The following is a 26437-nucleotide window of genomic DNA, read 5'->3' as shown; positions in this document are numbered from 1 at the left end:
CAGGCAGGTCAGTTTAAGGTTCTTTGTTACCAGAAAGTAGAGCCTGGAGATGTTCGTTTAGCAGGTGAGCAGGGTACAACCATGAAAGTTTCATCCTCTTTGACCACAGCTTGGATAAATCCTGGACTAGCTAAATCGTGATCATTTGCACCACCTTATACGGGGGCAGGCAGAAGCATCACTATCAGATACTGCAGCAAAGAATGTTCCTCAAAGGTGAGCACATGCTGGCACAGCTCTCCACAAAAGCTACATACAGTGAGCCACCCCCATCATCTCTTGGGACACTCTCTACTGCTGAGATTGTACAAACAGAACTGTAATACACAAAGGATTAATAAAAGAGACAAATGCAACTAAGATCTACTGTAGGCTCCAAAAAGGTTCATTCCAGTGACCAGCCATGTAATAACCCTTGGTAACTGAGCACATGAAGGGATCTAAGCTGTTCCTAACCCCCATGCCACTGCTTATTAACAGAGCACACGGTGAAGGTAGCAGGCTAGGGAAACAAAGTTCAATCCTCAGCTGAAATTCTCTCTCTTGCAGAAACAGAAGGGCTGTTTTACTCTTTGCTGCACTTCAAAGCCAGACATCAGCAGTGCAAGCAACACAGGAGGCTGCGTCCTGCCAGGAGCAGGTGGGCAGCAGCGCCTCAGAGAGCAGCGAGCGACTGGTGACAGCAGCACGTTAGTCCCAGGAATCCATCAACGCAGTGACCTCGGGGTGTTTCTGGATCGCTACAGCTGGGAGGAGGCAAGGGGAGGTCTGAGGCTACTGCTAGTGCATTCAGTGTATATCATCCACACGGCACCGCTCAACGCTGTCAGCTTTTGTTTTCCGTACACTGTCTAGTTGTCCAACGCATAGTAACTGCGCTGCACAAGGTAACTCCTATAAACCAAAGCCACGTGGAGTTTTACTCAGTGGCAGGTCCGTCATTTTTACAGTCTTCGCCCTACCCACTCCTTGGGTTTTGGTTAGTCCCAGGCTTTGGCGCTCTGAAGTTCAGCATCCACCAGCTGCCCAGGCCGCGCAGTTCTCACTTCAGCTGCAAAAGGGGAGACAACCTGCTAGCAACCTCCATATGTCCGATAATAATCACAGGAAGGTCTAAGTTCCCTGCTTCCAAGTCTGTAATTGCACAATAAATTCTTGCTTAATAAAGCCGAGTTTTGTTTTGTAAAGTGCCTCTTGGTTATTCATAGAAATTTGATGAGGAAATTGTCTATTAAGTCCCTTCTAAAGCATTCCCCACGCACCTGCAGATCCGCTCCCTCTGGCATTTTTCTGGCAAAGCGTTACGTGGCAAATAAGCAGTTTGTGGCAGAAATTCAGACAAGACATTTGACTTCACCTTTGAGTACGAGATTGAGTTTCTCTATTTTGTATAAATACAGGTATGTTGTACAGATATGATGGAGATTAAATTCTCCATGTCTAGGAGGGATCCAGGAGGGAAGTACTGAAGGCACAGCAAGTTTCAAGGATTAACTGCAGCATAGTTTTAAGGGAAAGCACATGAGGATCTTAATTTGAACAGTGAAATTCAGCTTAAAGAGCTTGAATTGGCTAAAACAAGAAAAAGAAAGAATTTTTCAGTTTATAAACCCCTCTGGAAATAACAGTTTGGGGATGTTTTTATTTGCCATGGAAGACTGATGTCTCTCCCCCCGTTTCCTCCAACCACCGGAAAGCTTCAGCCAGTCCACCCAAGGTCAGCCCTCTCCATGGGGCTGCTCCTCTGGCTCGGCGCAGCTATTGGCCAGAGGTACGGACACTCCATTTGCTAAGAACAGAGACGTCAGGCACATGGGAACTCCAGCCAGAAAATGGGAATAAATACACAAGTCCGTGTCTGCAGAGGGGGATGGCAACGCCACTGGAGTGCGGGCAGCTCGCTCAGGAGCAGCTCTCGTAGTAGGCGACTCGCTTGTTGATGGCGTCCCGGATCCTTCCCACCCGCTCCTCCAGCCCCGACAGCCTGGCCGACTTGGACATCAAAGCCTTGTTGCTTTCCTGAATTTCCGTCTCTAGAGCTGAGGACAGAGGGCAGGAAAGGGTTACGTGATGGTCAGAGGGGAGGAAGGCATCATGGCCATTACCCTCCCCTGTAGGTTGGGCTGAGCCTCCACCTCTCTCCTGCACAGCTCTGGTGGGGCGAGAAAAACGAATATCCTGCGTTCCCTCTGCTTGCCCTCAAAAACCCCAACACGAGGGCTCCGAACAAAGCCATTAGTTCTGAAAGCTTAAAAATGGCAGCGACACCTGGAGTGAAACGGGGGCACATGGGCGTTGCAGACACGGGGTCCCTTCCGCGGCAGCACATGCACCCTTGCAAATTGTAAATTTACTGGCAGAGCACCAGCAGATACAGCCCAAATCCACACCACCTCGCTGCCAAAAGTATGTGGTCTTCCTCGTGATTTCTTTCCCTCACCCCTCTGGGAGTCAAAAGCGCTTCCCCAGTGCATGAGATGATTACATCGAGTTCACAAAGAGTCTTACTTTCCATCCTGAGCATCATGGCCAACGATTCCTCAAACAGGGCCTGTGCCTCCAGGTCTATGCTCTGCACCCTGCTGCCCTGCACCCCCAGAGCTGGGCTCTGCTCCGTCCTTCTCTTCAGCTCAGCGTACATTTGTTTCACTTGTTCGAAAGCCTGTGGAAAAGCAAATAAGCAGCGCAGGTAGGGTCGAGCAAACATATCGGGGGGAAGGGGATTTTCCAACGTTGAATCCCTTCTAAATATTACATGGGTTCTGCACCAGAGCTTTGTCACTCTGTTATCGTGCAAATGCAAACCAGCCTGTGATGCGCCCGCAAAGATGCTGACTGCCAGCTGCATGGGCTACTGCACCCCAGGTGGGAAATACAGCAGGAATACGTTTCCAGCAAAGGGCATTAGGATTGAGAAAGGTCCTGGACAAATTCCATAGTGGGATACTGCATCAGATCAGTAAGAAGCAACACAACAGCGCACAAGCCATGGCTTGACCAGGAAAGCCTCCTGCCTTAACTAAAAACGTGCCAGGACAGACCTGGCCTGGCTCTCTGATGACGGCGGGGACATGGAGCACAGCTGTGACCCCCCCGGCCGGAGCCCGGTACCTGCTGCGTGCTCCTGGCCTGCTCGCCCGCCTCCCCAGCCGTCCGCTGCGCGTCGGTGGCCCGCAGGCGGTTCTGGTCCGCGCCGTGCTGCAGCCGGGAGAGTCTCTCCACCAGCCCGTCCAGCTGCCCTGCGATGGACTTCACGTTCTTCTCGGCTGGACCAAGAACAGCCTCGATCTAAAAGCAGGGTGCTCCACGTTAAGAAGGAAATCGCGTCCAGCCGCCACCCCTCGTGTTTTATTTCCTCCGTGCAGGGACCAGCTTCGCTGCCTGACAGAGGGATGGCAGAAGGGGGGTTTTGGCGGGGAGCGGGGACGGCTCCCTGCGCAGCGGAGCACAGCAGCCCTGGGGCTTCTCTCAGAGGGCTCCGGCATGGACTGGGACGGGAGTCTGGAGAAGCGCATGGGTGAGGCACGGCAGAAAGAAGGGATTGTTACAGCAAAAGCTTCCCCAGATCCCGTTTCCCAGCTGTGCTGGTGCAGGACTCTGCCAAGCAGGGAAGTTTCAAAGGAGGGGTGAGCAGGGCACAGTACGGTCATTGGGAAGTCACTGCGCATCACTCACTTCATCAACGCGCTCCTGGATGAACCGAAGGGAAGAGCCAGAGCCCCTGATAGCGCCCCGGGCCTCCAGGAGCGCCGTGTTCGCTCGTCGCAGGTTCCCGACCACCTCTTCCACATTGCCCTCCACGGCATTCGCCCGGTTCCTGGGGAAATGGGGGAAACAGCCAGGAGTGAGGGTAGATAACTGCACGGACTGGAAGTCAAAGTTGCAGAGGCAAAATAAGGAAGCTTGAGAAGCAAGACAGCATTGTTACCAGGAAGGTTGCAATCTCCCTCTCCCAAAAGCCACCCCACCCACACATCTGGACACACCGCACTGCAGCAGGTTTCCTTTCAAGAGAAGTGCTCCTTCCATTTCATACCCCCAAGCAGAGGAAACAAACCGAGAAGGGGAGAGAAACACCTTCCTTTAAACTAGTTAGAAACATTTATTTTGCAAGTGGTGCAAGGAAAAGTATGGAAGGGAAAGCAATAACCACTGAACCAGTTTCAATGAATACTTTTCTGCTTGCAGTGGGACTATTCAGGCCGGGTGACAGAGCTCTCCGTAGAAAGCCAGACTCCCTTGTCTCATCGCTTCCAGCAGGTTAAGCAGGTGTCAGACACTGTCAAGGAGTTTACATCCTTATCCCACTAACCTTCTCACTGGGATATTGCTGCAAGTCAACATGTGACAAAGTAAATGCTCCAAATTTGCAAGGACGCTCTGTAATTACTTTTTAAGGGACCATGGGATAATCCTCCCAACTTTCACCCAGAAAACAAATAGCCCATTTAATCTCCTCATGCTCGCTTGTGCAATTAGGATGTAGGTCACCAATATCAAGTAATACCAGGGCAACCCTGTCATCTCCCATCACAGGGACTCAAGAGAGAGAGAAAAGCCTCTGTTACTTTTGTCAAAGACCTTCTCGTTCCAGTATCTGTAACAGGATCTACGATTGACAGCCAGATTCTTTATTAGTACTGGGGCAGCAGGGGGGTGTCTGTAGAGGTTGCAGACTCATTCTTTTAGACACTGTACAGACATAGAAGATCCCAGCCTAAAACTTCAGGTTGTGCAAGTCAGTACAGCTCCAGCAGAGTGAGATTTCAACCCAACTGAGAACCACGACGTTCGCTCCGGCTGAGCGACTCTCAGCTGCCAAAAGCCCTTGAACCCCAACCGACCTGGCTTGTTCTGCTTCCTGCTGGAGCTGCTTGGCCTTAGCGATGTCCTCGGCTGTCTGGGCAAGTATGCTCTCTGGGCACTGCAGCTTCGTCGCCAAATTTTGGATCTCAGTCATTTTTCTCAGGACTGCAGCAGCATCCGTGGGGAGACGTAGGGAGAGAACAGCCTCACTGATTTCCTGGAGAGTGGCAGGGTCCGTGTCCTTGTCTACAGAGCAGACAGACAGACATCATCAGAGACGGGAGAGGGGAAAGGTGGGAGTGCAAATGCAAGGGAGGACGAGGGCAGACATCCAGCCGTGCACACTCTCACACACAGTCTCTTCAATTCAGACAGCTGCCAGGATCCACCCCGAATTTAATCCCCTTGAATTCAGTGTACTTCTCATTCTCATCAGTGAAACTTTCAGGAAAGGACTCAAATGATACCTTTAATTTGGCAACGAGAACACCACAGCTAAGCCCAGAGCACAGTCAGGTAGACCTCACCGAGCAGATGAGGTTGTGTTTCAAGACAGGCCTTTTTTTATTTCACAAATAAAAGGTAATAGATCTGAGGAACCAGAAGCGGGCAGAGCCCGAAGGACATTAGCCCAGCGATTAGCTCAGAAATATCTTCACTCTTCATTAACACCAGGCAGCACCAAATGACCTGATTTTCTTATTCAGCTAATGCTCGTGAGGCTCATTATGTTATTACAGCCTGTCTGTCAACAATAAGTCATCCATTGGTTTATAGGACAACGAGGAATTCTCGGCTGACTAATAGTCTGCTCCAGAGAAGAGCTGTCTGTTTATCTCTGGTCAGTGAGCGTGGCCAGCAAACTTCTCTGCATCGGGTCGATGCCCACTGCAAATCCTCGGAGAGCACCAGCCGTGGGGATGGGCTCGTCCTCGCGCCCCGGAGATGGCACAAGGCTCCGCGGTGGAGAGCGGGACTCAAAGCAAGCAGTTGTCCTACAGACAAAAGATGGCCTCCTCCACAGCTTTCCACTTGTGTTAATGCGGTTCATTGTTTTAGAGATAATATTTGAGAGCAGTTCCCGGGAGGATGTTGGCGACCCCTCCCCAAAGCCCCACGCGCAGAAGGTCAAGGCCGTGTGGTACCTCCTGCCCCATGGACCTCACAGACAGCTCCCGAACGGCTCTGTAAGGAAGCAGTGAGGAAGCAGGCAGGGTTTGCCCTGGTGACACCCCACACATACACAACAGCCAGGACTAACTTGGGTCGATCGGAACGGCGTGGTTAAGCCTGAGCAAGTCAGCCGCCCAAACTGCATTTGCTGACAAAGTCACAGACTTGTGGGCTGCTGAAAGGTCTTCTCTGTTTTTCAGAAAACACTGTCCGAGCCTGCCTTGCTGCCTCGGAGGATGTGCGTTACCTTTGCTACGTAAATACCCACGTGCAGATAAACTGGATATCCGAGAAGTTAACCAAGGTGAGCTACTCAGCTGCCTCTCCCTGCACGGTACTCTCATACACGTTATCCCTGTAAAAACCAGCTTTCTCCATGCACAAACCAGCCGGCGTGCACACGCTCCCCAGCTTGCAGAGCTCTACCTGACAAGAAGTTTCGGACTTGCTGGATGAACTGCTGGGTGCGCCGCACGTCTCCTTCTATCTGGGTCCTCGTTACACTCATCTGGTCCACAAGCCGCCGAGTATTGCTTTGAATCTGGTTTGCAGACATCTCTGTCGTTTTAATCTGCAAACCACAATATTCTGATGGAGCCATTTCTCCCTGATCTGGAATCCCTGCAGCCCTACCTCACCTCCCAGTGAACTGGGCAAGGCACTTTGAAATCATGCTGCTCCCCATTCTTAATACACCACCACTTTAAAGGATTGTAAACGTTAAAGATTGAGGGTTGGGTTTGCAAAGGAAGCTCTCAAAGAGGGAAAGTGCTGTTTAGCTTTTAAAAACACCTTCAAAATGGATTTTGAATGACTTTGAAACCTCACTTTATCTTTGCAACCACTCGAGAGGCCGTAGAAAGAAGCTGCAACAGCACTAACACATGTATTCTAGCAGATTGCCTCAAACATCAGAGCAGACACACCTGCAGAATCAGAGAGGTTTCCACACCCCCACCCATTCTGCCATACCAACCCCAGACCAGGGGGAGGACAGGCTTCCTTGGGACACTTCCAGAGCCGCTCGCGTGCCTTCAGCTCTGCGGCTTCTGGGCAGGGGGAGGCAGGACCCACGCACACAGCAGGGAGTCTCCCACTCAACCATTCCCGAATTTCTGAAGCTGTCCAAACGATCAAGTCTCAAAGAGAGTTTGAGACCGGGTATCCAGCACAGCTCGCTCCCCCCACAGCTGTCCCCTGCCCGGCTCCGCTGCTTGACGCCAAAGGACCGAGCGCGGGGCTCGGCCGCGGGACGGGCAGGGCTGCCCACACTCACCAGCTGCGCCGCCTCCCGCAGCCGGGCGCTCAGGCTGCGGAACTCCCGGGCAGCTTCCCCGGCTGCGGCCAGGGCCCCGCTCGAGAGCGGGACGAGGCCGCGGCAGGGTTGGCCGGCCCCGCAGGCACTGCCGTTGTCCCGCGGGCAGAGCAGCCCCTCGCACCGGGCGGGCGTGCACGTCTCCGCTCGGAAGCCACCGCAGATCTGGAGAGGGAGAGAGCAGCGGGGAGGTGAGGGCACTCGCCTCGCTGGCGAGACCTCACTGCCCTCGGGGAGGCAAACCAGCACAGCACAGGGGCCAAAGCTTCGGCAGATCCCGCCAAGAGAGCTGGGGAACCTGCTGCGGGAGGCTCCGCGTGGGAATAGGGATGGAGCCGGCCCCCCCCAGCGGGGCTGATGGTGATGCGTGCGGCACAGCCCAAATAACTGGAGAGAGATCATGACTCTGTCAGAGAAGGGCAGACAGGGCTATGCACGTGTACCGCAGCGCCGAATGCCCACACCTGAGACAGCAACGAAAGGTCGCATCTCCTCCCCACCCCAAGCCGGAGCAAACAGGAGCAAAGCAGGAGCTAAACCCCAGCGGCTCACGCAGAGTAACAAGGCGTGTCTGCACGGAGCAAACACCTCATTTACTCGCAGGACAGAAACTCTTCCCCTCGTGGCAGGGGAACCCCGTCCAAGCTTGCAGTTTGCTTTGGGATGAGATGACCCTGGACGTCAGTGGTTTTAAGCGCTTGGCATCTTCTAGAGCTACCACCCAGCCAAGAGGGCACTGCAGCAGGGGCACGCGCAAACCCAGAGCCAGTGCAAGCACAGGCTGGTCGCTTGGGAACGTGTTGGTGCCCTGAAAAGCAGAGAGGGGAGGCTGGTGGTCTCCACAGCAACCGTGCATTAGGAGACACCGAAATGGATCTCCATGGCAATAACAAAGCAGCGAAGGAGAAATAAAAAGAAACCTCATCCAGAAATTAAGTGGGTCTTTGAGATATAAGAACGGAGACATGAGAGAGTCCTTGGAGGAAAAAGCGCGTGCCTGGGCGGGGGTGGTGGGCAAAGCTTCGGTGTCTGTGATCCCAGGCACAGGATGCTCACCCACTGATGTCCCAAAGCAGCAGGTTGCTTGGATGCCATTTCTGAGTCGCTCTGGACAGAGACTTTGTCCTGCCAGGCCGGACTGTTTGAGGAACAGTGCACAACTGCAGGATGAGACTCCTGCCTCCCGCGCACTACAGGGCCCTCTTGAAAACTAGATACGTGCAGCGGGGAAGTCAGAAAACCACTTTGTATCATCACCTTATTTATGGCAGGCGTCAGGTTGGGAGATGAGGCTATCTCGCCCTTCAGGGTCAGCAGCTTGGAGGTGGACTCCGTAAGCCCCCCCTCCAGCCCCGCAGCACTCCTGCGGCTCTCCCGGGACTCGGCCAGCAGCCCGGCCACACCGGCGACGAGTCTGCTGGCATTGGTGGACGTCTGGTAAGCAGATCTGATTGTCTTGAAGGCTCCTGCAAGAATAAAACCGACAAATGACACAAAAGCTTCCATGACTCATAAATGCAGCACAGCTACCTAAACGAAGGCATTGACTACACCCTGCGAGCGGATGGTGCACAGGGAGGAGCAGGACCCAGCCAGTGTGATTAGTGACTAAGGCACAACGGAAAAGCTCCTATTATTTCCAAATGCCTTTCAGCCATTCCATCAGTGAGCTACAGGGCTCTCCTGAAGGACTGAACCCTGGGTTGGGGTTAAAAGACTGAAACAAAACTAAAGCAAGATTACATGCTCATGCGCTGACCCCGGGCTTTGCTCCGTGCAGCCCCGAAGGGCTTTGGTGGGGCAGGACAGGGCTTTCGGAGCCCTTTGCCTGGCCCCCCGAGCGAGCCTCCCCATTCCCCTCCAGCACGGCCTGGAAGGGGAGCAGTCAGGACACGGACCTCTAAGCCCTGCTCGGCCGGGGAGGTGCAGAGCCAACTCGCCCAGGCAGCGGCCGCTCGCTGCAGCTCGCACGTCCCCGGCCGGCTGAGCCGTGCGCTGCAGCGGGGAGGGGGAGGCAGCAATGAGACACTGGCAGAGAATTAGCTGCAGCGGGGATACAACGGCAGCCTACCGCCAGCATCATCCCAGGGCTTAATTAGCTCTTCTCCTAAGTGCCTGACAGCCGCCTGGCTCTCTTCCCCACCCCTCCATCCCCTCCATCTGTGCACAACCTCCATTATCTCAGTTTCCTCCCGAGTTCGTTGACACGTTCCCAGCGGGGGTCACCCCCTCCCACCCCTCCCACTGCGCCCCAGCAGTGGAGTTTGTGCTGGCCAGGGGACAGGAACGCGGTGCCCACGGAGCGAGCCGCCCAGCCCCAAAACGACAGAGCGAACAACCCGACAGTGCGAAATCCTGGTCCACGGACCAGAGGCTGGGTAGAAAGCATCCCTCACGTTGGGGAGGGAAGATCTGTTTGCTGCTCCTAAGCTGACAGCAGGTTAAAAGCTCCATCTCATCCACCTGGCCAGTGGGAAACCACCAGGCACAGTCACGTTGGGGTAAATTAACAGCTACAAATTAAGAGATATTACAGCTGCAGCGCTGTACCTGACAGATCTGTGCTGCGGCTGGTGTCAAACTGGGTCTTCTTGCTCTGATACTGGGCGCTAGCGATAAGCAAGCTGCTGTTGAGGGCTTCGAGCTCCCTTGACAGAGAGGCAGTCTCATCCAGAAAACGAAGGTCAGGATTTATGCCTTGGACCTGCTCTCTGGGAGAGAAAACAGAAAACACAAATTCAAGCAGAAAGCAAAGGACCTGTAGATGGAGCGCAGGGCCCATCTGTGCTGGGACACTGCTGACACCCAGTGACACCTCTGGGCCTGGAGAGCTGACGGCCGAGGACACAGCATGGCCTTGCAGGTTGGCAGAGGCAGCAGGGAGCGGCGCTGGGCTACGGCTCTCCCACGCCAGGCCAGCTCGCAGGGCCATGGCCACGCAAGGACCAGGCACACTGAACACGCCCTGAGCCAGAGCCTGCCCGCCGGCCTCCTTCCTTTTGCCCAGGATGGGCACACGTGGAAGCGCTGTTCTCTTGCCTCCCCAGGCACCTTGTGAGCAGAGCAAGATTTTCGGTTACAGAAGCAGAGCAGAACCTGTGCAAGCGGCTCCGTGTGACAAGTGGAGCGAGCACAGAGAGAAGAGCCAGCATCTCCTCCCGGCTAAGGCACGCACCCCCCTGCCCCTCACCTGATCGCAGCGAGCGCGCTGCCCACCCGGGCCAGGCTCTGCTCCGTCGCAGAAGAGCGGCCGAGGATGCCCTGCGTCTGCTGCACGTCGCCCTCCGCCTGCGAGAGGCGGGGGCCGAAGCGGGAGCCCTCGCTCCCGAGGGGCAGCCGTGAGGTGGAGTTGCTGAGGCCGGCCTGGCGCAGGCGCAGGCGCTGGATGTCCCCGTCGTAGGCGCGGAAGCAAGGGTGGCACAGCTCGCAGCCGGGGTAGGTGCTGCAGTGGCCCCGCTGGCACTGGTCGCAGCGGGGGCCCGTGACACCCGGGCGGCAGAGGCACTGGCCCGTGGTCTTGTCGCACCCCACGTCCTCCGTGCCCTGGAAGTCGCAGTCGCACTCTGGGAGATGGAAGGGTGGAGAGACAGTGAGGTGAAGCCCGCCAAAAGCAGGGGGAGAAATAAATTCACGTGTGTCTAAAATCGGACCCTGTCAATGGGACGCCAACACAATTTGAAGCCCAACCCCACCCGTCAGCCTCTGCAGCATCCGCGAAGAAGGTGCCACAGGCAGAGGACCAAGAAGAGCCCCCAAAGCCCAGACACTTGCCCAGCCCCAGACCAGTGGCCAAGGGGCTCACCCAAGGCTGCCGGGAGGGGACTGGTGGATACCTGGAGATGGGGATGAACTGGGAGGCTGTTCCAGAAAGGAAATTTCTCTCACAAGATAACATGGAAAACGCTGATGTCAGGACATGGGCCAGGTGCTCTTTCCCAGATAACCCATGATTTCACAGTGCTAAAACACCAAGCCAAAATACAATGGATGCTCCCTACCTGTGCACCCTACCCCGTCGTCTCCGTAGTGTCTGTCTGGGCAAACCTGCTCCTGCATGGCAGCAGAGCACGTCCGTCCCGTGAAGCCTTCTCTGCACGGACACTGTCCTGTGAACTGGGGAAAGAGAAATACCTCGGGGAGACCCAGCTCTGGGCACTTGCCTAGGAAACGCCTTCCCTCGACTGCTCTCGAGCACTAAAGCCAGCACATGGACAATCTTCTCTACTCAGCCTGTGCTGTTCATGCCGGGCTGCAGGCTCAGCCACGGTGATGCAGTCTCCCAACAGCCCAAGCATTGCAAAGTGGTTTTAATCTTTGTTTCAGAAACAAAGGAATCTCCCACAAACAGCCACTTCATGATGCCAGGTCTCCCTGCACTGGGTTTGTTTGGGACCTACCTTTGGCTCTCAGAACGTGTCAGGGTTTTCTTTTGGTTTGGGTTTTTTTTTGGGTTGGTTTGGTTTTATTTTATGTTTAACTTTAATTTTCCCAGTTGTCTCTTAAGCCTGGAGTGACACGCAAGCTTTTCATTGACAAACAAGGATAATGAACTTGCCTTGTGTGTACGAAGTCTCTTACTAGGACTTCCTTGCTAAATATCAGGCCTTTTAAAATGGCTTAATCTTGCCTCTATAATTACCACCTTCTTTCATTTTCCTGAATAGGCAAGCATAGTGTTTTCTACAAAATGGGAAAAGGAAAGTAAGAGCAGGACGTGCTCGGGAATGTACAGCCCTTTTTCTGGAGGCTCCCACCGATGGGATGGGATGACAGAGCCATCCAACAGCTGGTTTCAAAGCTCTGGGCGATCCCCAGTGTGGTGCTGCCCAGTGGGGACACCGCTCTGTAGGCCATGGGGCTCTCTGCTGCGCAGTGTGACCCCTGCTACTGGCAGCCTCTCACAGCAGCGTTTGCAGCATTGGGAAAAGACAAAAAAAGAGGGCAAGCTTGCAGATGCATGCAGGGAAACGAAAAAGAAGTATTGCTGAAAGATGCTGAATCTGCCCTGAGGAAGCTCTGGGTGGGCTGGGCCGTACCTGGTTGCAGTGGGGGCTGCGGGAGCCGCGCGGGTGGCAGCCGCAGGGCCGGCAGCCCTGGCCGCTGCCCATCTCCCAGTGCTCGGCCGCACACTGGTCACAGTCGTTCCCCACCACGTTGGGCAAGCAGAAGCACTGCCCCGTCTCGTCGTCACAGGGCATGTCCTGCCGCGTTCCCAGCACATTGCAGGCGCATCCTGAAATGGGGAGGGTTTTGCCATATTAAAAACGGGTGCAGAGCACCAGCCCAGCTTCCCACGAAGCCACGTCCACAGAAGGACCTTGCAGCCACCCAAAGACGAGCTCTCCTGTCTCTCCCTTCACACCCGAGCTCAGCACAAGGGACCCGCACCCCTGCTCTATCACTGCGCTGCAGCAGGACTGGGCAGCGCAAGAGGCCTCAGCACCCCTCAGCACCCCTCCAGCCCACCTGCATGAGGGATGATGCCCTCCAGCCTCAGCACCCCTCAGCACCCCTCCAGCCCAGCCGCATGAGGGATGATGCCCTCCAGCCTCAGCATCCCCCAGCACCCCTCCAGCCCAGCCGCACACATGACGCTGACCTGAGCCGCAGCTGCCCTCAGCCCCGCTGGCCCGCACAGCATCGCCTCTGGCATCCCCTGCAGCTTCCTGAGCCCTGCACACCCGGGGAGGCACTCGGGAAGGGGATACAGCCCTACACGCTCCCCAAACTCCACTTTCTCTGTGCTTTGTACCACATTTGTTCCCAAGACAGGCCACAGCCTGAGCAAGGAGGTTTTGCAAACCTTTGCAAAATCAGCCTTTGGCTTGGAAACCCCAAATCAAAGCTGGCTAGAAACCGGGTCCCTTTCAGAGCCCCTGGGGATGCTGAGCACAGAGGTGGGGTGGGAGCACCCTGGGAAGCAGGGGATGTCTCGGGGAGTACTCACTGCGGCAGCCCGTGGGGTTGGCGTTGGCCAGCTGGGCAAACCCCGGCTTGCAGAGGTGGCAGCGGTCCCCCTGCACGTTCTCCTTGCAGACGCAGCGCCCCGTCAGCGGGTCGCAGATGGAGCCCGGCACGGTGCCGTCTGGGTCGCACTCGCAGGCTGGAAATGTGCAAGAAGTGGCACTGCTGAGGGGCACGAGGGGCAGATGGGGGGGTCCAGGGAAGGTGCTACCCGGGTGTAACCAGGCACTCACGCAGACAGACTTCGGGATGGGCGAGATCTTGCCGCTGGTTGCGAAAATAGTTCGTTTTGCAGCGCTCGCAGCTGTTGCCTTCGGTGTTGTGCTGGCAGTTGTCACAGACACCCCCGCTCACCCCTCCGCTGGCGCGGTACAGCTCCGGGTCGAAGTGGCATGAGGCTGAGTGACCGTTGCAGTTGCATTCTAAAAAAAAAAAAAAAATTAGAAAAACCCCAACAAACCACGGCTGTGCTAGCGCTGCAACCATGCAAACCCCTCCGGCAGCAGCAGCTCTGGCACTAGAGGGTGCCCAAGTCCCCTCCGTGACACGGTGACACCCGCTAACCGCTCCAGGACCAAGCTGGCACCACTGGGCAGCATGGCCGAGCACTGGTGCAGCCCATGAGCTGGCATCGCCCGCCGCAGCCCCACAGAGCAAAGCCCAGCGTGCAAACGTCGGGGGGCCTTTCGCAGAGACACCCACGTTAACATCCAGTCCCAGTGAAAGGTGTCGGAGCTCGCTCCCGCTCCCGCCACTCGTGGCACGGAGGATTTCAGAAAGGCCTCAGGAAGAGGAGAGGAGAAAGGCACTCGCCGTACTCTGGCACTCGTGGGGATTGTCGTCCTCCGCGGGCGCCCACGGCCGGTCGTTGTAGAGGGCGGCGCAGCGATCGCAGTTGGGGCCGGCGGTGTTGTGCTGACACACGCAGTGCCCGTGGACCTGCTGCAGAGACAACACTTTACCCCTCCTGGGTGGTAGCTGCTCGGTTCACAGCTTCATCCTCCCGACACCTCTCCAGCACGGGCCCAGCCTGCTCCTGCCCCGCGCAGCCCCCATCCCCTGCGCAGAAGGGGGCAGACGGGGCTGCTGCAGCACTGGGACAGGCTGCTCCTCACGCACAGTGACAATTCCCACCACCTCTGCCACCTACCTGAGGACAACCACGCTCAAGGCAAAGCAGCCAAGCATAAGCTGGAGACAAGAAAATCCCCTAACAGCTAAAAACCTGCACTAGCAAATCCTCTTGGACACGAAGGAGCCTGCTGAAACTTTCTGCATGTCCCCCACCCAGCCAAGAGACCCAGTGCTGGAAGGAGCAGTTCCCCCCAAAGCACAACCCCCCACAGCCACTGAGCTTCATAATTCAATTATGAAATTACATACAAAAGCCCCTCCACATTCTTGCAGACACAAACAGGGCGTAGCACAGGCTGCTGTCTCACAGCCACCACTCCATCGCTGCAGAAAAAACGGGGCATCGTTTCCCCCAATTACGAGCAGCCTCCGGCCAGGGGAAAGTCTCACACTCTCCACCACTGGTCATACTGGTCAAGGTCTCCCAAGGAGCATTTGGGTCAGGCTTGGTGGAGCCCGATACCACAGAGTTTGTCTTTAGGCTTTTCACTTCACCCCAACACTCACCGCGGCGTGCGGGTCTCCCGAAGGGGCACAGCGGTCGGCATGGCCGTGGCAGAAACAGCTCCCCAGAACCCGCATCTCCGTCACGGCGTAGAAGGTGCTGGGCGAGTGGTAGCCCTGGCGCGCAATGTGGGGGAGCCCGGTGAAGTTGATCCGCAGGTTGGTGAACTGCCCCAGCTCTGTTGGGGACCGAGGAGAGGTGTGAGGGGGCAGCAGGCGCCCAGGCACTGGCTGCAGAAGTGCACTGCAATTTGCGTGGAGGGCTCGGAGCAAGAGACAGAGGCATCGGCACAAAGAGCAGGAGCTGAGTCACCAGCCAAGACCAAACGCTGCTCTTTGACACCTCGGAGGCACCAGGGCAGCAGTCTAACAGGCAGCTCGAGGCCTTGTTTGCTGAGGACCTGCTCCCCTGCAGGGTTACCCCAGCTCAGTGCTCTCCATCGCATGCAGGAAGAACCACGAGGTGCATCATCCCCCTCTCCCTTTCTCAGATATGAAAGAGGCCAGTCACTTACTATCGATGCTCTGGCTGTAAGAGGTCATGATGGTAGATGCCAGGTCTTGGACACTGAATTTCACCTTAGCAGGAAAAAAACCCAGTAAGTTGAAAAGCAGAAAACAGAAGGTGCTTTCTTCTCATGCTCTGGGCAGCGTGTGCTCTGGACCTGCCTCTGCGTAACGTCACTTCACACAGGGAAAAGACTTCAGAGTTGCAGAGGATTTTGCAGGAAGACCAACATAACACCTGCTTGTCACAAAGCAGCAAGGGCTTTCCTCCCAGAGGAGCAGCAGTCCTCCCAAAGACCCCCCACAGCAGTGCTGGATGTCCACGGGCTCCATCCCTCGCCAGGCGTGATACGTGTAATGGAGGGCCAGGCCACCACGTGTTTCTGCAGCATTGCACGGGCCACCCGCCCTGAACCCAGGGTCACAGCAGGGGTCCCTGCCACAAAACCCCACAAATCCTACCTTGCCCCCGTGCAAAGGGTGCCCCTGCAGCGCCTGGCACCGAGCGTCCTGCCAGCTCTCGGGAGAGCCCCGGGGGACGTGGGGGAAGGCGGCGGCGCAGTCGGAGGCCAGGTACTGGTACACCTCCCAGGTCTTGCCGAAGTCGGTGGAGCGCTCAATCAGCATCGCAGCGGGCAGCGGCGACTGCAGAGCGGGGAAAGAGGCACAGCTGTTACACAGTGCCCCCCCGCTGGCTCCTGCCCCGGGGATGCCTGTCCTCCTCCTCCTCCTCCCTCCAGGCTCAGGTCTCTGCAGGCTGCTGGGTTATCAACAACTTCTAGGTCCCCCCCTCTCCCCTCAGCCAGCCCTGCTGCAGCCACAAAGTACACATCTGCACCAAGGAGGTGTTTCAGCAGACAGTCATGGGACGGGAACCCACCACCCTGCTCTGCTCCTCCAAACGCCCAGGGGAATGGCCATGCAAACAGGGAAAACAGAGGGACCCCGGCGTGCTTCCTATCAGGACCCCAAAGGGAGCTGCGCACTGAGATTCCCACGTCCCGCAGAGAGCCAGCGGGGCCCTTCCACCATCATCCGTGTCCCCCTCGTGAGCAGAGACGCTGCACACAAACCCTGAAGTGAAGCAAGATGCTGCTGAGCTGGAACGTCTGGTCCAGGTCCAGCTGCAGAGAGACGCGCTCGATGCCTGCAGGCACAGAGAGGCAGCTTCAGAGGCGCAGACTGCGGACTTCGGGAAAACAAACTGCTTCGCTGCCTGAGCCAAGTCATTTATTTCCTCCTTTCCTTCCAGTCTATCAAATTCAACACCTCCTCCTCTTCTCCTCATGCTGTTTATTGTTGGGGACCCGGAGCTGCGGGCACTCACCGTTCTGGGACTGCCACCAGCGCGAGTGCCCAGCGGAGGACAGGACGTTCTCCACGCGGTGGTCGTTGTAGGCGTGCGGCAGCCGCGAGTCGCACCGGCAGCATCTCATGCTCCACTGGAAGAGAAAGGGCGGGTGGAAGTGACCGTCCCGGCTCGGCCGGAGGGAGAGACCCTGGAGAGGGGTCTGCAGGCCCCGGAGGTGAGAGGCCCAACTGCAGCGTGGACTCACCGAGGAACAAGTGGCATCAGTAAAGCTGGTTTATTAGAGACCTGAAGAACCCCGATGAACAAGGCTAACGATACACAGGCCTCAAGTGGTCTCCTTCACACCCCGTTAAAAAACACAATTCATGGCGTTACGGACTAAGAATCTAGAACCAAAATGCTTTCAACTAAAACACATTTTTGGCAAACCATCAAAAACGCCTTTTTTTAAGCAAACCCCCTGTTTTCCACACTGACAACACCTGATAGAAAGCCCTTTGCAGCTCTTCAGGTCCAGTTTGCCTTTTCCACACAGCCAAGGGGGCTGTTTGTTTGGGTGAACAGAAAGGCCTTTCTCTCCCACCTAAAAGCCCTGGGCGATGCTCACTCCCCTGCGCTCTCCCCTGGGAGCAGAGCGGGAGCAAACAGCTCAGTGGGGGAGAAGTCAGTGGGTGGGAAGTCGAGTGGCTCAAAGTTCAGCCCTTCACTCGAGCAAGTAATTCAAGGAGCAAACAGAGACGTGGCAAAGGGAACGTGGCGATGGGAGAAAACAGGGTCCCCAAGGACTAAACAAATACCCAAATTTTGACTAACCAAGCGACGCTCCACGCAGCCGCTACCATGGGCTGTCGGGTGCGCGCAGCCCACGAGCAGGCTCAGAAATGTGCAGAAAGCAGCAGGAAAGCGATTGAGCAAGAGATGGGGAGCGGGGAAGGTCCAGACACTGGCCAAGGGGAGAGGGCAAGCAGGCTGGGTGAGAACCAGCACGAAACGGGGGGAGACACCCAGGTGAGGCCATGGTGGGGCAGGGCAGGTCCCGCAGTGGCATCCCTCGGTAGCGGCCACGCTCGGAGTGGAGCGAATGCAAGGGCTGCAGAGGCCAGCAGGAGGGGAAAGCTGGTATTCAGGGTATGAAACAAAGCACTCGGCATCTCCAGCCTGGTGAAATGGAGAGGAAGAGCAGATCCCACACTCCGGAGAGGGTCCTGGGGCTGTGCAGAGGTGGGCAGAGCTGTACGAGCTATGGGATAACGCTGTCCCAAAAGCAAAAGTGACACGAAACATTTCATCTAGAAATGGAAGCTGTCGGTGGCCTGAGCAGTAAAGCAGCCTCCCAAGCAGAGCAGCGGGACACGCGCTTCACAGCAACACGCCCCAAAGCCTGAGAAATTGGGGAAAATCGAGAACAGTGTTTGCCAGCGATAGCAGGTGCCGGCCTTGGTGGCACAGGGCAGGACGGCTCAGAAAGGTCGTCCTGGGAGGAAAGCGGGTTTGGGGGAGAAGAGGGGACTGTGTTTGGCACAAGCCCTGACAGCGGACACCGGGAAGGCAACGAGATACCCCGCTGCGGGAGCTGGCAATCGCTGGGGTGGCACAAGGTGACCCCAGAGGCACTGGCATGTTCAGGACCCCGGTGATGAGACTGGCTTTCAGTGGGGGAGACTGGACATTGGGTGACAAGGGACAAGAAGCACTTTATATCCACCTCTGTGCTAAAATCTCCCCTCCTGATACTTAAAACAAACGAGCCAATTCCAGCCTGGACACTAAGCCTGATCCCACACCCGTGCTGGGGTCGGTAGAGATCTGTGCCTCGGAGAGGCAGCAGGAGGTGGAGGCCAGTGGGCCAACAGTGGACTGAAGATTTCTGGTTTCCCCTTTAAAAGATGAATTCACAGTTTACACGTATTGCCTGACTCCTGAAAGGGGCTTCTCTAAGCCAGCCAAGTCTCTTATTTCTACAAAAATGGACTTGGCTTCCTAAAAACTAACTTTTTTTTTTAAAATATAAGGAAAAATTAATGGAAAATTTTGTCCAGAATTACCTTGTTGCTCGCTCTCTCACAAACCCACACATAGGCTGGCCTTGACCAGCAAGCACTAACTGGTACCCCACCAGATGCAGAGCTGCCCGGCAGTTCTCCCTGACGCCCCGGGAGCGGACGGCACACAGCGAGGTGGCCGGGCAGCAGCGGACAGATGTGAGCTCAGGCCGCGGGTTGGTTTTAGTTCCTAACACAGCCCAGACCTGACTCTGCTCTGGCCTGGGAACCTTTCAGCAGTTGGGCAGATATTGAGGAGAGCTCCTCACTTAAACTGATCCATTTCCATAATATTTTCCACAGTCTTTATGTTCTCTGTCTATAAATATCCCAGAACAGGAGTTGGCTAACTACAATATTTATAACAATATTGCAGAGTAAGCAAACAAAGAATTCAAAATATATAATCATGCAATTTCCCTGGCTCTAACCAACTCCTCCTGGCTCTGCCAGTAAGAATCAGAAATAATATAATCGGGTCCAGGCAGAAGAACTCATTTCAGATAATGACTACTAGCAGCAAATTGTCAGGAAGCTACCGGAATTACCCACAGAAATAACGTAGCCAACAATTCCCAACAATGATTAAACCTCACAACAGTTCTGACTGTGATTAGCAAAGGGAGAAGGAAGGCTTTCAGCAAGGGGAAAGGTTAATCTCAGCTAAATTATTCATTAGGACTGATTCACGCATAGTTACTAGACCATTCACACAGCCAGAGACACAAGTGCCTTCCAGTAGCCACAATGCACTGTTGGCAATGAAGCTGCAACCACTCTCAAAATGCAGCACTAAGTAAAAATGAAGCTTAAACTGTGTGAGACAGACCCTCCCCCAGCCCAGGAGCTGTGCTTGGGGCAAAAATCTCCTATTTTTTTTCTTTTTTTTTTTTTTTTTTCCCCCCAGCTTTGTAATTAAGGCTAAAATTAACAGCGAATGCAAAATTCATTTCATGTCCTTGGAGCAAATTGTGAAACCCCTCTATTGCGTAACAGGATTTGCTATTACTGACTGTGACTATGTGTCTCAAAGTTCCTTGGGACAGAGGGACTGACCAGAAACGACAGCCCAGCGCCAGGCTGAGGGGGGATTCACCAAGCGCACACCTTTCCCCAGCTCTCCCCTAATTTTTTTACCAGCATAGCAGCAGGCTCAGCAGATCCTCTCGGAGCTGGGCTTGCCAGGAATAGACCGGGACTACGTGACAAATGGAAGTGAAGAGGTCACGGTCTAAGCTGAGTCACCGACCCCCAGGGCAGCCCTGGCTCTCTGGCACGCTGTCCCCTCCCCGCCAGGCACCGAAGGCCCCAGCCCATGTGCTACTGCAGCCACAGAGAATCGGGAGGTGTTTGAGCAGGTACGGGATGTGGGGCCGAAAATGCCTGTAGGAAGGTCAAAGAAGTTGTAGGTCTGCATGGAAACCACTAATCAACCTCTGTGCCTCCAAGCTACTCTTAAGAGTCATCCAAAATACAGGTTGTGGAGGTTCAGAGATTAAAGGAAATTCATTCCAGCCTTTTGGAAGGGCATTCACAAGGCACTCGGTGGGAAAGGTACCATGCTGAGAATAAACAGATACATGTCTTAGAAATAAGTGGGGGAAAGAAAAGAAAAGAAGAAAACCACTACGTAGAAGAACAACCAGGTATTGTAAAAACTGCCTACATACTACATGGCACACCCGGGACACTGCTGTGCAGTGCGTGCAGGGACACGGGTGCAGACCCAGCCCTCGCCCGGGCGCTCTCCACAGCTCTGCTGCGGGATTTTGCTGCTCTCCTCCTGCTCTGACCTTGTGAACCAGTTGCTGACCAGCCTCCCATGTTTCCCCGCTCAGGTAGGGGCAGAAAACCACAAACAATTTTAAGCTGATGGACTCAGACCAAAGTATTTTAAGTAGCTCTAGCTGCCATTTTAATATGAGCAGAGCGCCCTTGAAATAAAACCTCCTGGCAAAGGTGCAGAACCCAAAATAAACTGAAGCTATTCATCAGCAGAAATGGGAAGCTGCTGCTCTCCAGTCATGAAATTAAGACCTTTCATAGCTGCAGAGACCTTGGTGGTCCTGCATGTAACCCAGCTCCGTGTCAGTGAGAGGCACTGTGTCAGTTGGGCTCCTGGCATGCAGCCTCCCATATGGGAGCCTTCTGTGGTCTTGCACAAATAATATCGTATACGGACAGTAACTATTGTTCCACGTTTGTCTGGGGACGATCTGGAAAGCAGTGGGGATTTATATGTATACAGAGAGATTGAGGGTTATTAAAAAATAGGGTGGGCAGCAAGAATAGGTGGGCAAAGGCACCCGTTAAAGCCAAGTTACACAATTCTCGATTCCAACCCATTTTTATTCCCTATTATCACCGGCTGCAGGACACTGCTACGCCAGGCTCGCAGAGCAGGGCTTGTCTTGCCTGTGAAGGCCTCTATGCATTTACCAAGGGAAAAGGCGGCACAAGTTACCCATGATTATGTCATCATGGTTAAACTTCTCAGTGAGCAACTGGTGAACTGGACTGTGCTTCAGATTTTGAAACACAAAAACCCTTAGCCATAACATCCCTGCTTGGCTGGTCAGAAGTGACACTGGCAAACGAGCTCCGAGGTTACACTCAAAACACAAAGAGAGGACTCTGAGCCCCAGCTTGGTTTTACCGGTGACTCCCAAATTCAGAGGCAGCAGCAGAGACGGGGAGAAGACACAAGCCGGACAAACATCCTGGGTACGGGGTTTAAGGAAGTTCATTTCTCCTGCTTAAAAGCAAGAACGTGGGTGCCTGTTTTCCTCACCCCGTCTGTTCTCACATCGTCCCCCCCTCAGCAAAACTTCATTTAAAATCTGCCAGGATGACAGTCTGCAAAGCCCGTACCGCACCAGCTTATCTCCACACCCCGCACGCATTGCCGGGGTCCTGTTGCCTCTGCAACTTGTCTGCGAGGGAATGACGTGATGTCTCCCAGCATATGTGTCAATTTGCAGTCATGTGGCAAAAAAAAGATACAGAGAAGGGAGGAGAAGGAGGGAAAAATAATGGGAAATGGGCTTTTTCTTCAGTACATTCACTGCAGGTAAGGACATATCCCTGCAGCAGAGAGCAGGGTGTGTCTGAATGCCGGAGTAAGATGAGATAAGCACCCAGCAGCAACTCGTGGTTGCTGTATTACCTTCAGCAGGTCAGGAATATGAATTATTTGGTGCAAAACCCTGACGTGACGAAGCAACACCAAAACTAGGAGCCCTGCTTTGAGCAGGGGGTTGGACCTCCTGCCATCCCATCTGACCACAGTTATTTCACGATTTTGCGGATGCGTTTTTCTGTGTAAAAAAATGAGTTTGACTGATGACGTGGGTCTGGAAAGTAAACGAGCTGGGAGGCACAGTGGCTTTTCAGCGTGCTCTCCCCTGCTCCAACATGCCTAGGGCCTGCTGAAGCACCCGGCAGGCAGCATGTTTTGGATCAGCATCAAGCTCCCTGACTGACTCATGCAGGAGGACAAGCAGGTGTAACCATCAGACGGCAGCGAGAAGGCAGACAGAAGCATTAGTCTTGCACATATTCTCTTCTGCAGACATTGGTCTGTATTTTTGGAAGCAGCCGAAGACTCGGCTGAGACACCACAGGGAGAGATGCTGCAGACCAACCCCTGCCAGGCAGCTGCGACCATCCGTCAGCAGGAGGAGGAATCCTCTCCCATGCCAGGAGCTCTCCTGCCCAACGGGCTCAACTCCCCTCGCACTAACTCATTTAGGGATCAGGCTTCTCTGGTATCTCTCAACTCCTACCTGGATGACCCCATGTCACCATGACACAAGGGGTGATAAAGGTGACTTCCTACCCTTCGTCCTCATATCCACCAAGTGCCCATGAAAAGCAGGTGAGAAAAGGCAGAAAACCTTGGTCCTCGACCTTATGCAAACAACACCTTAACATCCAAAGCCTCCGAGGGTCGTGGCGTGAGGACCCACGTAGTGGCCGCGCACACAAACTGCTCCCCTGCAGGATGCAGGAAACAGCAGCAACGCAGGCACAAGGACACCCAGCTTTGCTCCTCTCTTGCCTCTTCCTTGGCAAAAGACTTCACAGCACCGTGCAGGGTGTTCGGGGCACTCCTGTGAACCAATAAAACAAGTCTGTAGCTGTTTTCTAGTTCTGAACATGCCTCTAAGCTGAAAGCATTGCAGGAGCCCAGAGGAAAGCAAAGCTCTCCCTCCAGAGAAGCGTTAACCTTGCTGGGTGCGAACACGGCACAGGCACGGCTGCTTCCAGCGGCCAAGCAAAGAGCCGAAGGCGTGCGCAGCCCTCACGCTGTCACTCAGAAGGGCCAGGCCAGGCGAGGGGACCGGGAACCTGCTAATCTGCATGACAGCCACGCCGTGCCTTCCCTCGGCTAGAGCCAGGCAGCGTGAGCTGCTCCATACTCCTGTCAAAGCGCTATGCTCAGCATTTAAATAAAGCGATGAGTTAACGGGGCCTTGAATCACACCTCGGTCAAGGAGAGTCTTTCCACACACATCAGTGCCTTTACGACTCCAACTCCAGGCTCACTTATTTTTCTATTTTCAGTTTCCCTCTTGCTTTTACTTTCCCTGCTGACTCGAACAGCCATTTCCCAAGCCCGAAGTGATTTCCAAACCAGACGATTGCTCTGCCTGCTTTCCACCCCCATCACTTTTCTAATCACCGCTGCAGTCCCCGGCGCTATAAATGGCAATGCCGAGCGTCCCTCCTGGATTCCACTAGACTGAGCCTCCAGCCAAGGAATGGAGCAATCAGCCGTGCAAAGTATAAAGGTTAGAGGGATGCAGAGTCAGAGCAGAGGCTGAATTCAAGTGACCCACAGAATTACAAAAGAGGACTCTGGGGCCAGAGTGGGCTGGTGGCGGGGCCAGACAGCACGTGCCTGCCAGCTGGCACAAGGCCACCAGCAGCCAGCGACAGCAACCCCTCATCCCGTGCCCTCTGCCGAGATTGCAAAACAGAATCCAAATCTGCACCTATTTGGCAATAAAACGAGAGCAAGACTTGTCACAAAAAAAGTCATAAGAGTCAATAAATTAAATGTGCTTTCTTTTTACGGGATGGGAATTGGACAATGGAGTTCAGGGGATTAATTTTTGCACATATACGTAAGGAAGCAAAGACCCCCTTCCCAAAGCTAGAACTGGAGAATCCAACTTAACGTATCACTGTTAATTGTTCCATATCCCTTTTAACCTTAGTACATGTAAGGCAAGGTATAAGGAACATAAAAACTGAATAGTTTAGGGACTTGAAGACTAGAAGAGACTGCTGCAGTCGTGCCCTCTGCCTTCCTCCACAGTACCTCCATGAGACCTCACTCATTCTGCACCAAACGGATCATTTCTGCTCGAGGTACGTCACAGCCATCAGAGCGATGCCCAGTCCCCACTTCAAAGATTACAAACAATGCAGATGATCACAACTGAAGGCTCTTCAAGTGATCTCTCAAGGTCAGGCAAGGGGAATAACTAGCCCACTCCAGCTGGTATTAAGATGACCACTTAAGGTCTTGCAGGCGCTCGCTTCCTATAGTACAAGCCCCCTCTTCAAGTAAAACTCACTGTCAAAAGGCAATGTTAAGCGAAGATTTCAGAGGTACATTTATATACAATTTTCCTCAAGTATAAACAGAAATTGGGAAGAAAAAAAAAAATGAAGTCAGAGCAGAAATAATTGTGTGCTTTTTTCCTGTCCATGGGTCACAGCACCCGTGAGGAGCAGCGGGGGGTTGCTGGGGAGGCGAGCGAACAGCCCTGCTCCTTGGGAGCAGCAAAACAGCTCCAAAAAAGTGCGTGGGAGCCTGAATGGAGGAAATGCCTGACCGCAACTGTCAGCCCGGAGAACAACCTGACCAAGGACAGATACTGCAGGAGGACGAGATTCTCACACCCATCAGGGCCAGGGAGCTGCCTCAGCTTCCAACAACCAACCAACAGCCCCCAGCCATCCCTGAGAAAGCCACCGGCTCCGCAACAAATCCACTTACTGCCACATCTTGGCCTTCATCTCGAAGCGGAATTAAAACCAGAAGAAGGCTGGCTCGCTCAAGCTGGATGTCAGAGAACACTGCCTCACTGGAGGTCTGCCATTTCCTTTCCTCTTGAGCATCGCTTCCAAGACCCTTTTTGCCTGTCCTGCAAAACCCGCTCCCTTTTGAGCTCCTCCCGCAGCAGTTACAGAGTTAACATTCCTAGACCGACAGAGAAAGGCTTTAGGATGTGCTCACGTCAGGGACATCACCCTGTAGGTTTTCATCTCTGTGCTCAGGCAGACTTATCCTTAAACTCTTACTCCGATTTGGTGGCAGCTTTGGAGCCTGGGAATCTGCAGATGGCTGAAACGTTATCCTCCCGAGCACAACCTCCTGCCCCCGCACAACCAGTGTAATTGAAAACAGTTTTCGGTTCAGAAGCTCTTCCAAGTCTTTGTGAAAGACCTGAAATATTCCCGTTTTTGACAAGTGAAATATGAGGTTTCCTTATAACTAAAAACTCTGGGGATAGGAAGGCTTGGGCTATTTTGGATGCGAAAGCTTCCATTTTGCCTCCAGTGCTTCACGCCAGAGCTTTGCTGCCCTTTCCCTGCCACCACGTTCGTGCTCAGCTCCTCTTCTCACCCATGGGGCTGGAAGAGGAGGGCTCAAGGGGACACCACAGATGGTGCAACGGCCCAACACAATCGGCAGAGGGATAAGTACCTGCAATACCCTCCCTGCAAAAGGGTAGGAAGGGTAGGATGGGTAAAGGCATTAGCATCTCTGCGTGCGGATTAGGAGGTGAACGTACCTCTCCATGGGGCGTGCAGTACGTCTCGGGCTTGGTGAGGCCGCAGGTGGAGGAGGCTCTCAGGAGATGGGCTCGCCCCAGCAGGAGGTCTCCGGCGGGGGGGTAGCAGGCTCCGTGGGAGCAGGTTTGCTGGGCATTCAGGAGCCGCGGGGCAGCTGGAACAGCAAGAAAACAGGACTTGGGGTCGTGTTTGGGGGCACACAGACCTCAGCCAGCATGTCTGCTGTTTTCTGCAACAGAACAACTACAGGGTCGTGCTTGGGACAAACCTACAAAATGCACATGCCAAAAAGGACAACAGTATTTTACCTCAAATTACCTTTTTTTAATTAAAAAAAAGGCCCTTTTAAAGTGCTTTGTACTAACACTTATTTCTGGAACTCTTCTTTGCCATGACCCCGGTGTTTGGGCTGCAGGGACGCTCAGTTCCTTGCCCATCACACTGAACAGCCGTTTGGTGTCCCCTGTTTACCTGTATGGCCACCCCTATAGCCGGCTGCTCAGGACGGAGAGCAGCCTTTTGCCAGACACCAGCACTATTACCAACTGCCGGTCTCCCAGCTGCTGCCACAACACTGCTCTAACACAAAGCTTACATTAGCAGCACTTCTATTTAGTCAGCTCCCCCCATACCCTTTAGAAACACCGTACGGTGAGCCTTACCCAGGAGGGCAAATAATGCCCACAGCCAAAACCAGCAGCGAGACTCCATACTGCCACGGACACGCCTAGGGAAGAGTTTGCAGCATGAGTGAAAATGAGCAGAAAATGCCAGTCTAAAGCTCAGTCCAGGTCTTTCACACTCCTCAGTTTACAGGGAGATAATTTTAATTGATCTACAAGAGAATAACAGGGGCTAAAACTCAAGAAT

The 26437-nt window shown here is 54.4% G+C and overlaps 1 protein-coding gene across 1 annotated transcript; it reads right to left on the bottom strand.

The window, feature by feature from the left end:
• Positions 1-1902: 1902 nt before the first annotated feature.
• On the bottom strand, positions 1903-26278 carry LAMB3 (laminin subunit beta 3). The gene is made up of 22 exons (XM_086476476.1): positions 26230-26278; positions 25567-25721; positions 16731-16845; positions 16477-16550; positions 15866-16048; positions 15412-15475; positions 14900-15075; positions 14077-14200; positions 13492-13680; positions 13242-13397; positions 12331-12527; positions 11293-11407; positions 10485-10857; positions 9845-10005; positions 8552-8760; positions 7256-7459; positions 6406-6550; positions 4845-5052; positions 3676-3817; positions 3112-3288; positions 2509-2662; positions 1903-2039 (listed from the first exon to the last, which is right to left on the bottom strand). Exons 1-22 carry the CDS (start codon positions 26276-26278, stop codon positions 1903-1905), a joined length of 3507 nt encoding a protein of 1168 aa, XP_086332602.1.
• Positions 26279-26437: the final 159 nt, after the last annotated feature.

The sequence above is a fragment of the Leptosomus discolor genome, chromosome 21 (assembly GCF_034619465.1).
Source record: "Leptosomus discolor isolate bLepDis1 chromosome 21, bLepDis1.hap2, whole genome shotgun sequence".
NCBI classification, from domain to species: domain Eukaryota; kingdom Metazoa; phylum Chordata; class Aves; order Leptosomiformes; family Leptosomidae; genus Leptosomus; species Leptosomus discolor.
The sequence above is the reverse complement of the archived record's forward strand: the minus strand, read 5'-3'. Positions and strand labels throughout refer to the sequence as shown.